We start from the raw sequence: 15,434 nt of genomic DNA on the forward strand, positions 1-15,434 counted from the left end.
GTTCTTGTCCTGATAATTGCAGTCCATCATCTTCTGTGCATTCCTTCTTCCACAGATTCTTTATTCCATTCATCTCTCGGCAAGCAGGTCTGAACCCCATTTTACCACAGCAGTTCCACCTTCTCTTGGTAAGGGAGAACTTTCTTTAAGCAAATTAATCTGTTATAAATACCAACTCCTGGATTAGCTAACTCTGCCGAATCTTTTGCTAAGACTGAAGATCTGCTCTTCTGGGACCCACTAGAATTTTGGTTTGGCCATTCTTGTGTTTCTGAATATTTATCAGTAAACATGCTTTTTCTGCAGAAACAAAGATCCTCTGCCAGGTAAGAATCTTATCTTCCAGAATACCAAACAACTGCTTATCCCCCCCCCAAAAAAAGGACATGGAGTTTCAGGCTGAAGTTAATGTTGGGTTGCCCGAACAGGGCACTTGGGAACCAGCAAAATATCTAATAGCTGATATGTTATGCCCAGCTATCCTCAGCCTGGGAAAAGTTAAACATACCAGCTGGGAATTTCCAGGAGTTGAAATCCACACATCTCAAAATTTCCATGTTTAAGAAACTGTTCTAGAACAGGAGCGTTCAAACCTGGCAACCTTAAAAGTTGTGGACTTCAGTTCCCCAAATTCCTCAGCCACAAGTCTTAAAGTTGGCAAGTTTGGAGACTGCTTGTCTAAAAGATTGTGGCTAACCTTTTGCCCACACACCATTCAATAAATTGCTATGTATTTCTTTCCTTGTAAATAATGGCACTAACAGGCTTAATAAAGCACTTTTCTTATGCCAAAGTTTTGAATCTCATTTTATTTGGAAAAAAAAGTAAATGAAAAAGCACAGTAAATTAATCCAATCCTGCAGGGCTTGCCTGGGGCTCCTACTGAAAAAGAAATATATTATAGTATGGGGCGAGAGGGGTGGGTGGGAAAGATTCAAGCATACATAATAAATACAGTCAAACATTTTCAGAAAAGGACTATGCCTGAGGGTGAGGTTTAGATTTTAACATAGAATATCATGAGAATTCTCCATACATATATTTAAATATATAATGGTATAACTGTTGCGTGTGATAAGAATCCTAAACTAGGGTAAAGTATGCTTCAAAGATATTCAGAGGGAGAGCATATCTCTGGAGAGGACAGCAGTTCCTCCTATTCCTCAAAGCAGCTTCAAGGAGTGAATTCATCCCATTAATGGGGTGACTAAAGAGCTGCCTTTTTTCTTCAGGCTTCTGCAGAAGCCTGCAAAGGGGGTCTGTTTTAATGAACAGAAAAGAAGTATGCTTGCCTGAGGCCCAAAGTAGTTCTTCTGAATCATTTTCACAGCATACACAGATCTATCCTAAAGAGGCAGAAATTTAGGCTCAGTATGTGGCCAGTGCCACATCTAGGGAGTGAAAGGGTAGGGGGGAAACAGTACTCTGAGTCAGCTGAATCTGGGTTGGTACACGAACTATGCAATCTAAGGCCACAAAGAACTATGGCAATCAATTGTTTGCTTTTTTCCCCCCTCCAAGCTTGGAATGATCACTAGCTTTTCTCCCATCAATTTATACTTAAACTGGCTATTTCAAACATTCCAATCAACATATGTATACCATCTAATGTGTATATACATGGCATAGACAGGCCAATAGACCATTAGAGAAGGGGAGGAAAATGGAATGGAGAGTAGAAGTAAGAGACAAAAAATCCAAATATTATACTCTCCTATTGCTGTTGAAAGCAAGGAACAGCACCTAGAAACAGCACCACGAACGTCCTCTAATAAAGCAACTTCGCTTTCCGATTCACACCGTCATTTACTGACAGGGAGAAGTCAGGAACAGTGCAAAATAAGAACCACTGATGAAAGGTCCAATCCTGCACAATTACACTTTCACCACTGATAGTGGCCAACATTTGTTTTATTTTATCGTCCAGGATAGCACTTTTCTTGTCACCAACATCTCCTTTCTACCTCATTCAGCATTCATCCTAACGTCATTTAATATGTTACCCATTCAAATTACAGTATAAAACCAGATCCTTCTGTAACTGATGACAACATATGTACTGATTTCCAGACTTCTTCAATAAAATATACAAATCAAGTAGATGCCTAAATGAAGGTTGGGTTCTTCACATCTCCAGGGCAGACTGATGCTTACATTTGAGGGTGTTTTGTCTTTAGAAAAAAAGGTTCTTAGGAAAGAATCAACACTTAGGTCTCTACAGGGAAAAGAATCAGCCTCGGGCCAAAATTCCATGATGCTATTCAAACACGTGGGTCCCTTTTGGTCTCAGCTGCTTTAAGTAGAATGACTTTCCCATTTCTAAGTGCTAGCAGTGAGTAAAACGCAGGTGCTCAGAGCAGAACCAGGATGATTGTTATTTTGTCTAGAATTATTCCCGGTAGATATTTTACCAAAAAGAATCCAGGAATATTTTGCGTACTAAAGAGCAAATGTGCAGTATGGTTATAGGAAAGAAGACCAGTGAAGAGAGAATAAAATCATTGTTCTGCTAGGGTGAAGTTATTCAGCCTTTAGTAGTCCTAAGGAGAATGAAGTCAAACAGATGAACCCTTATTTATGGTCTTGATCGTGAAGAATGGAAGCAGCGATTGCAAAAATTACACTTTCATAATTTCCCTATGTTATACAGTAAACAACTCCCCTTCTACCTTGTTCACTTGTAGATGAGCATACCTACACAGATGGCAACACTAGCTTTCATTTTCCTATCTACAAGGGCTGTTCAAAGTTCTTGTAAGTGCAAAATAAACAAGGTTTTCAAACAATGTCTACACATGCGACAGAATAAAGTGGTAAAAAAGAATGAGGATAGCTATGCCATGAGTCTGAAGTGTCCACTCTCTTGGGACTCTCCCATCTCATTCTGTTAGATACTTTAGATTCCAACCTTTTAACCCTAACATACAATTAAGTCTCTCTATTGCCCAAAAGAGCAAGTATATGAGAGCAGAATAAGAGCAGATGCTAAAATATCATCTGGCATAAACTCCCTAGTTAAATCAGTACAATTTAAGCTTTCAACTTACAATAAACCAGGATCTGATAGTTTCAGTAGAAAACAAAATGGCATCAAATGAGTTGCAACAATTGCTATCTTTAAATAAGTATTGGAGAACTATTCCAGGACCAGATGATGTGTATCAGATGCTTACCCTTTTGTGAGAAAATGTCTATCAAAGAATATGATTTCTCCAAAGTCTCCAGTGACAGTTGGACAAATTATCTACTGTTCCTAGTTAATGAACGCTGTCGAATTCAAGTGGTGGCTCATTCATTTTGTGCAGATTGAGGGTTTATTGCTATTGGAGCATGTTAAAGCCCTCCATCAAGTGAAGGCAGGTGACTGCTTACTAAAGCTTGATTTTTAAAAAAATCTCTGAAATCAATAAATTAACACATGCACACTTACACACACACACACACACACACACACACTTGTAAAGGTTATAAGTATTTTTAAAGTCCATAGAAATATCAAAGAAAAGGAAAACAAATGAAAACAAAGCCAACCAAAACAGTTGAGTTTGCATCAGAAAGCTCCATGCTTTCTCCTCAGATCCTATTGTCATTAGTTCATAAACCAACCCACAAGGACAACAAATCCATGACATGAAGCAGTCCAGTTAAATATCTGGAATTCAGTTGTCCTATGGGAAAGGAAAGTAAGCTCCATGTTGTGACCTGAATTATCTTGTGTTGTATGTACAATTCTTGGATTGTTTCAGGTTCATGAGTTATAAAAAGAAAAAGACGTTCAGTGTTGAATCTTTGTCTTTGTTTTCATATATGACTACATCGATAAATGTCCCATCGTTTCTCTCCAACGCAGAAGAAAATCAATAACTACACCACTGCTTTTTAGAGAAGACCATTTTGATTGTACATGAATTACTGCCCTCATCATCACTATCCCTTTATCTGATTTAAGGAATGGATAAAATCTGAAATATTGAGCTCTTTATGGGGGTTATTTGTCTTCCCATACTGCCTTGCAAAAGCATTCCAGAAGAGAGGTGTGGCATAGTAAGCCTTTCATAAGCCCCACTGTAATTACTCTCCCTACAGCTGAGACAATGTTGGGTACAACAACAGAAGGCTCTGGAGAGGAAGCAAGTGAGAATTGCACACTCCAAATGGACATAAAACCAACTGGAAGTTGCCTCAGTTTTACTTCCTTTCTACAAGAAACAAACTCCTTCTAGCCGCAGCAACTGACTGTCAAGAAAATCAGCTAGGCAGCAGCACATGTTCCAGAAGATAAGTGATGGAGTCCCAGTGCTTCCAGAGGAGGAAGACAAAAAGCACTAGTAAGGTAGTGCTCAGGAGACGCGTGCGGGTCTTCACCAATGGAGTGATGAAACTAGCAATGGTGGAGACAAACACCAGCAGCACAGCCATTAAGGCCAAGATGACATTGATGAATTTTCCCAGTAGAGCACGGGCATTGGCGTTTTCCACTCCTTCTAGTTGCACCACTTGCTGTTGTTGCTGCTGCAGCTCTAGCTTGGTGACCCGAGTCAGGCAGGACTCCACAGCTTCCTGTGGGGGGAAAAAACAAGGTATCAAAGTTAACGTAGTTGAGAGATTAAGCAACAACGTAGCAATAAGTTTCGCATGCTTATTTTACCTAGCTGTAGTAAAATTATCATTATATTCAGTTCATTGTATCCAGTTATAGCAGACATGTCAAACTCACGACGTCACGTGACGTCGTGCAACGTATCGGGATGGTTTTGCCATTGCCGGCAATGGGGTGGGCGTGGCTTCCAGATGATGCGTCCAGCCTGTGGGCCAGCAGTTTGACACCCCTGAGTTATAGTAACCCATTAGCTGGTAAATTCATAATTGGGCCTGTGGAAAGGCACTATAAGACAGAAGAGTCAGTACTAAGATAAATGGATTCATTGCCTAGTCTAGCATAAATTAACTTTCTATTGATATGGTGCATTTCCTTCAAGGAAAGCCAACAAATTTCACAATGTTCTGGCACCGTGTGAATTGAACAACTATAATATTGTGATACTTTCTATTACGACATTCTGATGTGACCCACAGAATTAGTCACATTAGGAATTTCCACATTTGAAGATAGTACTAAAATGTAACTTGAAAATGAGCTGCATCACCAGTGGATAGGTGGATAGGATATGGACAGGAAACTACCACAAGCCTCACACAAGTGTAAGAAATGCATGTAATTAATGCATATTTTTAGATGGTCTAGTGAAGAGAGTGTGTTGGCTTTCCTTATAGTGAATGTCACTGCTGTACACAATATGGCATTGTAGTTGATGTTGGCATTTCTAAGATGGCAGCGCCTGGATCGGCTGCGGCTGCATTGGCTCTCGAAGATGAAAAGTTTTGGGAGGGATATAAGAGATATAGGCCACATGATCGGGAAGGTTTTAATGTGTTTGAGCAACATGGTGGGACTAAGCAACAAGATCTGACTGCTGGCCCAGCGACGGATTCCATTGCAAATCAGGGCTGTTTCCAAAGGAGGCAGAGGAGGAGAGGTCCCAAAGCTTATGGAGCAAAGGAACTGGATGAGGCTGTTGGCAGGCCCAGAGGAAGAGAGAGAGGCATTTGGAGGAGTTGATGGCAGCAGCAGAGTGCTCCAGGGGCAAAAAGGAGCGAGGCCTCTTTAAGGAAAAGGTGGAAGAGACAGGATCAGAAAAAGGAAAGGAGGAGAGGTTGTCCTGTAGGAATACAAGCTAATTTGAGGGCTAATTTACATGGAGTTCCGTTTCCATCTGTCCTGTTAGCCATTGTTCACTCCCTAGAGACTAAAATGAATGTTCTGAAACTTGAGCTGGCACAAACAAGGAGTGTATATCAGAGGTGGTGACCCTTTGAGAGCTGTATGCAACGGAATTTCATTTTGATGTATGCCGGTTGGTGTACATTCAAAGTGACAATAAAGTTGTTGTTGTTGTTATCCCTGTGCAGGGTTCCACAATACATATAACAGTATCACTCGGAGACACTCAGAGCATGTCCCACTGCCTTCCCATGACTCCTTCTCTTATCAGTATCACATATCAGATGGAAGCAATTGTCTCAGTTGTCCAAACAATGAGATTTCTTTTTCAAATGTTTGATTAGTATAGATGAGAGGATGGGAAAAAGATTAGAGTAACTTGTGGAAGATACTTGACATGGTTATGTACAGCATTCAGAGAGGCCCTCTAAAATCACGGTTTGAAATGATAAGGTAAATCTGTTAAGACGTGGGCTCTGGTGAGCAGGAATGATGACACGAAGCTGAGTACAGGAAAACTCATTCTTTTATTCTTGCTGCAACCGTACTGGGGCTTGGGCCGCAACCAGCCACAATATATAGTCTAGCCCCTAGGTGGCAGCCAATAGGTTTGAACCTACGCTTGCCGCCTGGGGCTGACCAATTGCAGGACCAGAGACGGTCTGTCTGGGTTGCTGGAGAGCCATTAGCTCCTTCAGCAACGCACGTGGTGTAACACCACAAGCCCAATACATTAAAAAATCCATCTCTCAAAGGTTTGTGTAGCCTTTCCCTGATTCTCTGAACATGCCCGTGCATGCATGAAAAAACTGCTGCTGAATCAAAGGAATAGAATGGTAATATCTCACAGCAATGAAAAGAAGAAGATGCACTTCTTTTGAAGCATTTTAAAGAAGATGCACTTCCTTAAAAATTCTGATGAATCTTTTTTAAAAAAACATGTAAGGGAAAAAAATAGAGGCTTTCGTCCATGAAATGTGCACTATCTCCTTAAATATGTCTGTTCTTTTTACTTATTTATTTGCTTGAAGTATTTTGATCAGTCTGAGATGTTCCTTGAATTGCCACATGGGGGCAGAACAACACATATTGGGAATACAATCCTCAATTACTTGCAATTTTATGTAATTTATAAAGAAAGAAGGGAAACATTTTTATACATCAGATTATATATTATTTACACAGAAAGAGAACAGCAGCCAATTGTGCAATGAAGCACAATACAGAGAAAAGAGGAATGGAATATCAACTCTATATCCATCTCACTGGACTGATGATGTTACCTTGCTTGGGAAATGAAATGTCTGCAAGAAAATAATCAAGCTTGGAGAACTCCAAGGATCTCTAATTTCAACCCAACAAATATTTTCCTCTGTTGACACATCTATTGAAATTATCTTCAACCTGCTATACTAACACTTTTGCTTTAGTTTCTACCATGGGATAATGAAATAAGCTCCTAATTGCTCTTTCACTCCATCTTTTTAAAATTTTCACAGCAATGTTTTTTCTCCTAACTTATAAAGAACTTGAGAAGATGTAGAGGAAGTGGAAGGAAGAGGCCTTATACTGTCAGATAATGGCTCATCAGTATTATCAACTTGATATTACATGCCATGATTCCTGAAGATTTCACCCAGGACTTTTTCTCGGGCTTCAGGAATTCAACTGGGATTGTCTGCTTTTCCTCTAACTATGACCTTTCCACAACCTGGCAAAAGAAGATAATTTATTGTAGAGTAATAAAATGAAGTTAAATCCTACAAAAAGTTTGTTCTTTAGATATGGGTCTAATTCAACATTTCTCAAACTTGGCATGCTGACTGTGGAATTCTGGACGTTTGAGATCCACACATCTCAAAGTTGGCAAGTTTGAGAAGATTTTGTCTAATTCATTTTCTTCTAGGATAAAGATGGTTGTTGTTTTTTTCACGCCATTTATCTTTTTCATCTCCAGACAGTCATATTCAGAAAACTCTTTGTGGGTATTTCTCACAGTTTCAGTCCAAAGACTTGGTTGCAAGTGCTGCCGATGTAGCATGCCACCTGAGATTTGTATAGTTACTATAAACTTTTGAAATGGTCAGAGGACATGTGCAGTTAATTCATACAGAATTATACCTCTCTGTGTGTATGTGTGTAGAACTGGTTGTTGGACCAATCACGTAAGCATCCCATGTAAGTCTGTACCTGAATGTCCCTGGCTCTTTCGTAGGACTGGTAAGCCACCTTTTCTTCCATGCTGGCCAGCTCCTGCTTCAGATTGGTCATCTCATTCTGATGAAGCTCAGTCAGGTCATTAAGCTGCTCTTCCAAGCGTTCATATCTGAATAATGAAGATAAGAGAAAACACTCAACCAAGGCTAGTGTAAAGAAGAGGAAAGCTTTAGGTGTGCCTGCAACATTTTGAGATTAACATCTGAATTTTGCTAAGTTGAAAGTAAACCTTCCTTATTTCAAGGAGATTTGCCTTCTAACAGTTATGCACAAGACCTTGCTGTAAAATTTCCAGTAATTGCTCAGGAGTTGATACAAACATGGCTATGAACGAATCATGGAAAACCAGTGCAATGCACATACTTTAAAATACATATATGCGTGTGTTTGCACGTGTGACCTCTCACATTCTGGACATAAACCATTTCAATTCCTCTCCTCAGGATACTGCTATAGGGCATTGCATGCCAAAGCAACTAGACACAAGGGCTGTTTTTTACCATGTAACATCACTCTGCTGAACACCTAATTCACACAGTACTGTCTCATGTCTAAGTATAATTACCCCTTCTTAGCCATATACTCCCCCCGCACTTACGCAAATAAGAAGCTCTTATTCGGGAGTATAGTAAGATCCTGCTAAACTCCTCTCTACCCATTCATGTTTATACCTCTGTTCTTTTAAGAGGTCGACTAAAGTCAAGAAACCCACCACTCCTTACAGCACTTAAGCTGTTGGCTGAACATCACAGCACCACACAAAAGTGGATGGAAGCATGGAATAGCTATACCTCCCAAGATATTTTTGAGCATATTAATCCTAATCATATACCTCCAGGGTTCAATTTACCCTGACACATACCCCGAGATACAATAGAATTAGAACGAGTCATGGGGTGTGTGCCGATTCTTTGTATAAATGGGGGAAGACATCTTCAGCACAATGTGATTGCGGGGCTTCCCGACAGACTATCCAACATATAGTGAGGGAATGCATTAATAGAAAAATACCCAGGAGATTTTAAGGACTTCATCTGCGTAACAACAGTAGCTACTGACTGGATTTCCAAACTCAACATCAAACTCTGAAATGTTATTTCTAGTTTCCTCTTAGGTTTTATTACTGCTTATTTTTAATTGTTTTAACTGTTTTAACTTGTAAATATGAAATGTTTTTAATATTGTGTGTGACCAGCCATACGCTAAATAAATAAATACCCCTTCTCATCTTCTCTACTATCTCCTCTTACTGGTATCATTATTATGATTGTTATTACTCTGTTGCTTGCATGTGCACCAAGAGCTTCTGCACTAGATACTAATTCCTTGTGTCTAATCACACTTGGCCAAATAAGATATTCTAATATGACATATAAACAAGAGGTAACTATAATAAAATCTGCATTGATTGCTCCAGAATCAATAATGAAAGGCTTTCTGGAAAGGGACAAGTCTTTAAAGCCATATGACCCTACATGAGGTAACCTGTTCCATAGGAAGGGAACCCATTATTTGGGCTCTTTTCCAACACACCTCCAGTTTAAGTAGGGATTCCAAGTGGCATTCCCTGATTGTCTGGGTTAAGTAGGCACTTTTGATCACAAAAAGATGATTTATTAGATAAGAACTCCAAGTCATTAAGGGCCTTAAAAATAATGATAGCATTTCTCATTATGCACTGAAATACATAGATGAGGAGAGGTATTCGTTTACAGCCTCTACTTAATAATGTAGATTTGGTAGACTTTGACTATACTGACATTATCAGTGTGATAGAACTCGTTTTAAAGTAGATCCCAAAACCATAAGTAGAGAAAATATGGTTTTCAAGTAGCAAGACTAATGTAATTGCCTTTCTACTTCTTTTCAAGTAATGCTTTTTCTACTTTACATTTTCTTGGCCTAATCCTATAGCCAGCCCTTCACCCTCAAAGTAGCAAATCTCAATAACTGTAGGCATCACATTTCTTTTCAGGAAATGAAAATGAGATGCTTAAGTTAGGTAACTCAAGAGTAAATTAACATCACAAAGATAAACATACCTCATCTCTGTATATCTGATGAGCTATAGTTGTTATAATTATTTATAATAATTATTTAGTACTATAATTGTTATATAATTGTTTAGTATTATAATTGTTATATAGCATTATGTACAACACTTATAAACATGGGCTTCCTAATTCATATTTTCGAGTTCCTTTTCTCCAAAATATAGAAAGTGGGAATAGGAAACTATTTGACTACTTGCTTGTTGGCTAATTATGTTACAACTGCTTCACTCAAGGACTGCTACTATGGTACGATGGTGGTAACAATTTAAAATTATACATCTTAACATCTCATCCTATGCATGCTTATTTGGAAATAAAAAAATAAATTACAAACTTCATAAATTCTTCAATAAAGGGTCTCCTGCACATGACAAGGTGAGATATGTGGCTGCTATACAAAAAGAGAAAAAAGGGGGAAAAAGAATTGTTTTCTTAGTAATAACACTAAAACTGAAAGACACTTCCCAAGGCAAGGCTCTAGTATACTATAATACATATGAGACTGGCTTAAGTTGGCCCAATACACAAGGTTAACTCCCCACTCATCCTTACAGCTCATTTGGGTGACTTTGAACCACTCTCTCTCACAAACCTACTGCACAGAGTTTTATTCTGAAAATAAAATTAGGGGAGATCTCATGCATGGCCCCTAATCTCTGACTCTGACTCTCCTCTCTCTAAAACCTGTTATATCTTCTTTTCAGTACTAAGTAAAGACCATTTTATTTTCTTAAGGTTTCAGACACATGGTAATTCTGATTATTGGCTTATGTTGTGTTTATGACGTTGAGGCTGTTTTGATACTTATATTTTATTTTCCAAATTATTCTGGGAATATATAAATAGGATAAATGAATGGAAAGGCAGTATGAGTAAATTTATAAAAATCCATATAGTTTTAATGTTTTAACATTTGCTAGGGTTTTTTCCCCTATGAAATGTTAAGTCTTTCCTAGTTCCTCAGATAAGACAGATGTTAAGTGAGTGGAAAACAAATGAAGCGGGGGAGAAAGGAATGTCTCTTCTGAAGTCTGCTTGCGGGAACAAAGACTTTTATTTCCATCCCTGCTGTTACTGATAACTGATTTTCAGAATATTTTGGGAAATTTTCCAGTTTGCTTTCAACAGAGCTTAGAGGGAAAAAGCCCAGAATGTAACTGATAACCGATAATAATAAGCAATGAGAACAATTATCTGACTGTCTCAGCATCACATAAACTTTGTACAGTTCCTGACTGCATGCAGATAACATGTCCATTATTACAGTACCTATATATGGACATTATATATCAGTTGACAAAATGCATTATGTTTACATTAATCTACCAATTATAATTCATAGGTAGACCTGTCATGTTTATAGTGGAGGGCCAGAATGGTGACTATAAAAGACCAATGCTTAACTTTCCCTCCCCAACTCCAATTGACCCATGAAAAACTCAAGCTCTGCAACTGCATTCAACCATTTAGATTCATTGGTTCCTTCCCACAACAAAGTCTGAATACATAATCCTTTCTTCGTGGACAAAACCCTTAGAGCCCAGAACAAAAGCCTTCTTGATTCTGGACTTCCCCATCCATGGAAGATAAAAAGCCAACATTGAGTACTGAGCCAGGAATGGATTTCCTTTCATGTATTATAAATAGAAAAATAAATAAATTAATAGGGTGTCTTTCCTCTTGAAGATAATTTGTATAGGAAATTCCAAAAGACTCTTCAAAGCTACCAGCAGCTAGGCAGGATGGATTTATTTAAATCACTGATTTAAACCAGTTTTCTCATTTGCAACTAATCTATTTTCTGAGCAAATAGGAAATAATTTCTCAAAGACTTACTTTAGCAATTAACATATAATGGTTTGCAATACATAGGATGTAAATTCATCTTTATCAGTCCTGCATATATGTACATGACAACATTCTCTCTTGCCTGGATAGAAGAAGTCAAATTTGGTATATTATGTACCTGTTTGGGTTTCTCAACCAAAAGATTTTTTTTTTAGGCTAATGGTGCAAACATATGCATGCTGAGTTAGAAGTAAGCCTCACTTTTCAAGTTTGTTCAAATAATACTTTTATATTATTCCTGGTTCTGTTCCAAGGCTGGCCCTACTATTAGACAGAATGATCCAACAACATAATAAACAATTATTTATGACTGCTTATCCTTGTTATGAAGCCAGAGGTGGAATAGAGTTTCTGGGATTTTCTGCCTAAGGTATATATTTATTTAAATGAGTAGGCTACTGTATCATCTATGTTAGGCAATGAAAAGTTTTCTGTGATCTGCTGTGGACATTTGTGGCTGAAATGTTTGTAAAACTTACTCTGTAAACTACTTTAATATAAATATACGAGTTCTGTTGACTCACTTCCAAGCCTAGTAATCTGATCTAAGTGTCCTTAATACTAGAAAAGTACAGACTGGCAATTAAGAGGAATTTTAAAAATACGTCTCTCTATAACAGGTTTGCCCAACAGGTCAAAACTCTACCTCCCATCCCAAGCCAAGTTTTGTTCACAGACTTAGAAAGTTTCTAAAAGTTGATACAAATTATAATTTTAATACAACAAGAGGGAAAATGAGGCAGAACATGTGGGGAATGGCTGCATTATTTGCATCTTAAATTAGTTTTAAGTGAAATAAATTTAGGTTTAGTCCCTGTCCCTTGATAGTTCTTTGTTCTGACTCCTCCATATTTTGGTCTGAATATATCGGCCAAAGGCAAGTTCAGTTCTTGGCTAAAAAAGCTCCCCAATTCTCTTCTATAAGGTGGAAGATAAAACCCTAAGCTATTACTGGCCACAAGTTATAATTCCTGCTGTAAAATTTACCCTAATTTCTTTGACATGTAGATTGTTGCTTATTTTACTTATTTTACTTATTAAATGCATACATAATCTATACTGTCTGTAAAGTGAGATCTACAGCTAAATTGCTGTACCACGTTCAGGAACCAACATCTTATTATTCTCCATTGCTGTGATTCTGTCACCATAAATGAACAAAAGGGCATTTTTTAAATTAGTGAGGAGTATTTGTCCCTTGGTGAGGAACAGGAAGACATTTAACAAACCTTACCTGTATCGTTCTTCCTGCAAGCACTGAGTCATGTATGTATAGTCTCGTTGCAGCTGAGCCTTGAGTTCTTCCATGGAGTCCTCGAGATGGGATTGAATGTCCTTAATATCTCTCAGGTCTTCTACAATGGTGTCAAAGTTATAATGATGACTGTCCAAGGTGTTAGATTTAGGACTGCCCAAGCCCCCAGGACCAGCCCCAGAATTGCTACCAGCGGCTGAGCCAGATGTGGCACTGGAGCACTCATCATCACTTCCATATTTGGGACTGGATACGAGGGTCGCACTGCCACTCAGAGTCCGTGAGGCCTCTTCTGGGTGTCCATCATCCAGAGTGTCCTTTAAGTGGGCAATGTTATCTGCACTGCCAAATTTGTTGCGTATTAAACTTGCAAACTCACGGGGCTTGGAAACCACAGCTGTGTGTGTTGCTTGAGTAAGGCCTGATAACCCACCCTTGACCCCCACTACCACACCGCCACCAAAACCACTAATACTGGATCGAACATTGGCTCCTACATCCTTGAGACCCTGATGCATGTCCCGGAAGACATCTTTGGGCTGACGCGTTGGCCCATTTTGTTCAATCTCCTTTAATTTTTTGTGGTAATGCTCAAGCTTCTTATGCAGCTGGGCAATGGTCTGGGCTGACTTCTGGTTCTTCTTCTCAAAGACCTGCTTGATACGAGAGGCTTGCTGTTTATCAGCATTATTAGCAAGTTTCAGATATTCAGCCACATTGTCATCTCGAGCTTCCTGCTCAATCTTTATTTGCTCAGTGATCTTAAGAATCTTCTGGTGCAGATGGTCAATGGCAGCTTTTGTCCTCTGTGGGTCAGGGTTGCCATCTGGAACATCAAGACAGATATTGCTTTCTGCATCACTGTGGCTTGTATTGGAAGGCAGGCTGAGTTGGCTCACATCTCCCTTGTCCAACTGTTGTAGGAGGCAGGAAGAGAGGAAAGAACAAGAAAAACGTGAGAAAAGTTTTGAGAAATATTTCTCTTTCTCTGGAACAAACATCAAAATGATTGGATAGAATAGTGCAAGAAATAGTAAGGAGCCACAGAAAATAATTGCAATACTTTCCCCCAATAGTGCCCTCCCAATGTATTAAAACTGCAATATCCAGAATTTCTTAGTCACCTGGAAATGCAGAGAATGATAAACTTAAACACTTCTTGAGGGAACCAGCTGGGAGAAAGTTCAATTAGTTTAAAAAGGAACAATATCTGTTAAAGTATATACGATCAAATAATCTAATCTTAAAAATGGCTTTTTAATCACCCAATTAATAAATGTATATAAAAGTTCTTGCTATCAAAAGTTCTTGCTAAAGTTTTAGATCAAAGTTCTTGATCTATTTTGAATTCTTAAAATTGAGATAACTACAAGTCCCATCAGATAAGAGCAATTTTAAATGCTAGATTTCATTTGTTTTTTCTTTTAAACTTGGAACTAGGGAACATAGAATATTTCCTATTATGGTAATATGACAGAGTCAATTAGCATAGCAAATCCTAGCAAGTTACTTTGTGGAAGATTCAGGTTTAAAAGACATGCTGTGTTTTTAGTTTCAGATTATCAGCTTCCATTCCCTTCAGTTTTTACTGCTAGACAAAAAGCTATAGCAAATTTCCCGCAAAAGGCAAATGTGCCCATGGCCTCTGACTCCAAAACCTGAATGCCCTAATGATTCTCATTAGGATCAACAATTTCACTGGAAATATTAATGACGTTTGCCCCAAGATCTTGACCTATTTTTGTTTATAGACCAATAGATTAGAACTCAGGACTCTGGACTTATGGCCCTCTAAAATTGAAATTGTTTGTACTGCTCACAGCTAAGGAACATCATAAACCTGGAAATAAGGTCAAACATTGTACCAAACTATATACAGACAAACTATGCACGTTGGGTATGCCCAGAGCATGGACTCAGCCTGTTATCCTAGAGCAGTTTTTTTTTCCTGCTGGAACTGAGGAGGGGGTGTTCCTGACATCCTTCAAGGAAGCTGTGGTCTGACCCTTCCTTAAGAATCCATCAATAAAACCTTTTAAAAATCATGAAAGTATAAGTTGTGGGGAGCATATAAAGATCTGCATTAGCCACTCTTGGTGACACAAAATACTTCTAATTCATTATTAGTAGAACTGGACTTTTGTGCACAGACTAGCTTTTGATCCTCACTTTACAAAGTTTTTTGAACCTGAGGTTCAAGGAATCTGTAACTGATGAATACTACTTGCACTTGATTAGAAAATTGGCCCAGTGGAAATGTAACTTCAATGACTACTTA

General features: G+C 38.5%; 1 protein-coding gene across 7 annotated transcripts in view; it reads right to left on the reverse strand.

The window, feature by feature from the left end:
- Positions 1-708: 708 nt before the first annotated feature.
- TMCC2 (transmembrane and coiled-coil domain family 2) overlaps positions 709-15,434 on the reverse strand; it is a 63,984-nt gene continuing 49,258 nt past the window's right edge. For 5 of the 7 annotated variants that reach the window (XM_081323929.1, XM_081323927.1, XM_081323926.1 and 2 more), the window contains 4 exons: positions 13,136-14,070; positions 10,388-10,444; positions 7,973-8,108; positions 709-4,560 (listed from right to left, as the gene is read on the reverse strand). In XM_081323929.1, the coding sequence (XP_081180055.1) occupies positions 4,249-4,560; positions 7,973-8,108; positions 10,388-10,444; positions 13,136-14,070 (1,440 nt within the window). In that variant the 3' untranslated portion in view covers positions 709-4,248. The remainder of the gene's footprint in view (positions 4,561-7,972; positions 8,109-10,387; positions 10,445-13,135; positions 14,071-15,434) is intronic. The other 2 variants (XM_081323924.1, XM_081323930.1) reach the window with 1 other exon arrangement.

The sequence above is a fragment of the Vipera berus genome, assembly GCF_964194415.1.
Source record: "Vipera berus genome assembly, chromosome: 3".
NCBI classification, from domain to species: domain Eukaryota; kingdom Metazoa; phylum Chordata; class Lepidosauria; order Squamata; family Viperidae; genus Vipera; species Vipera berus.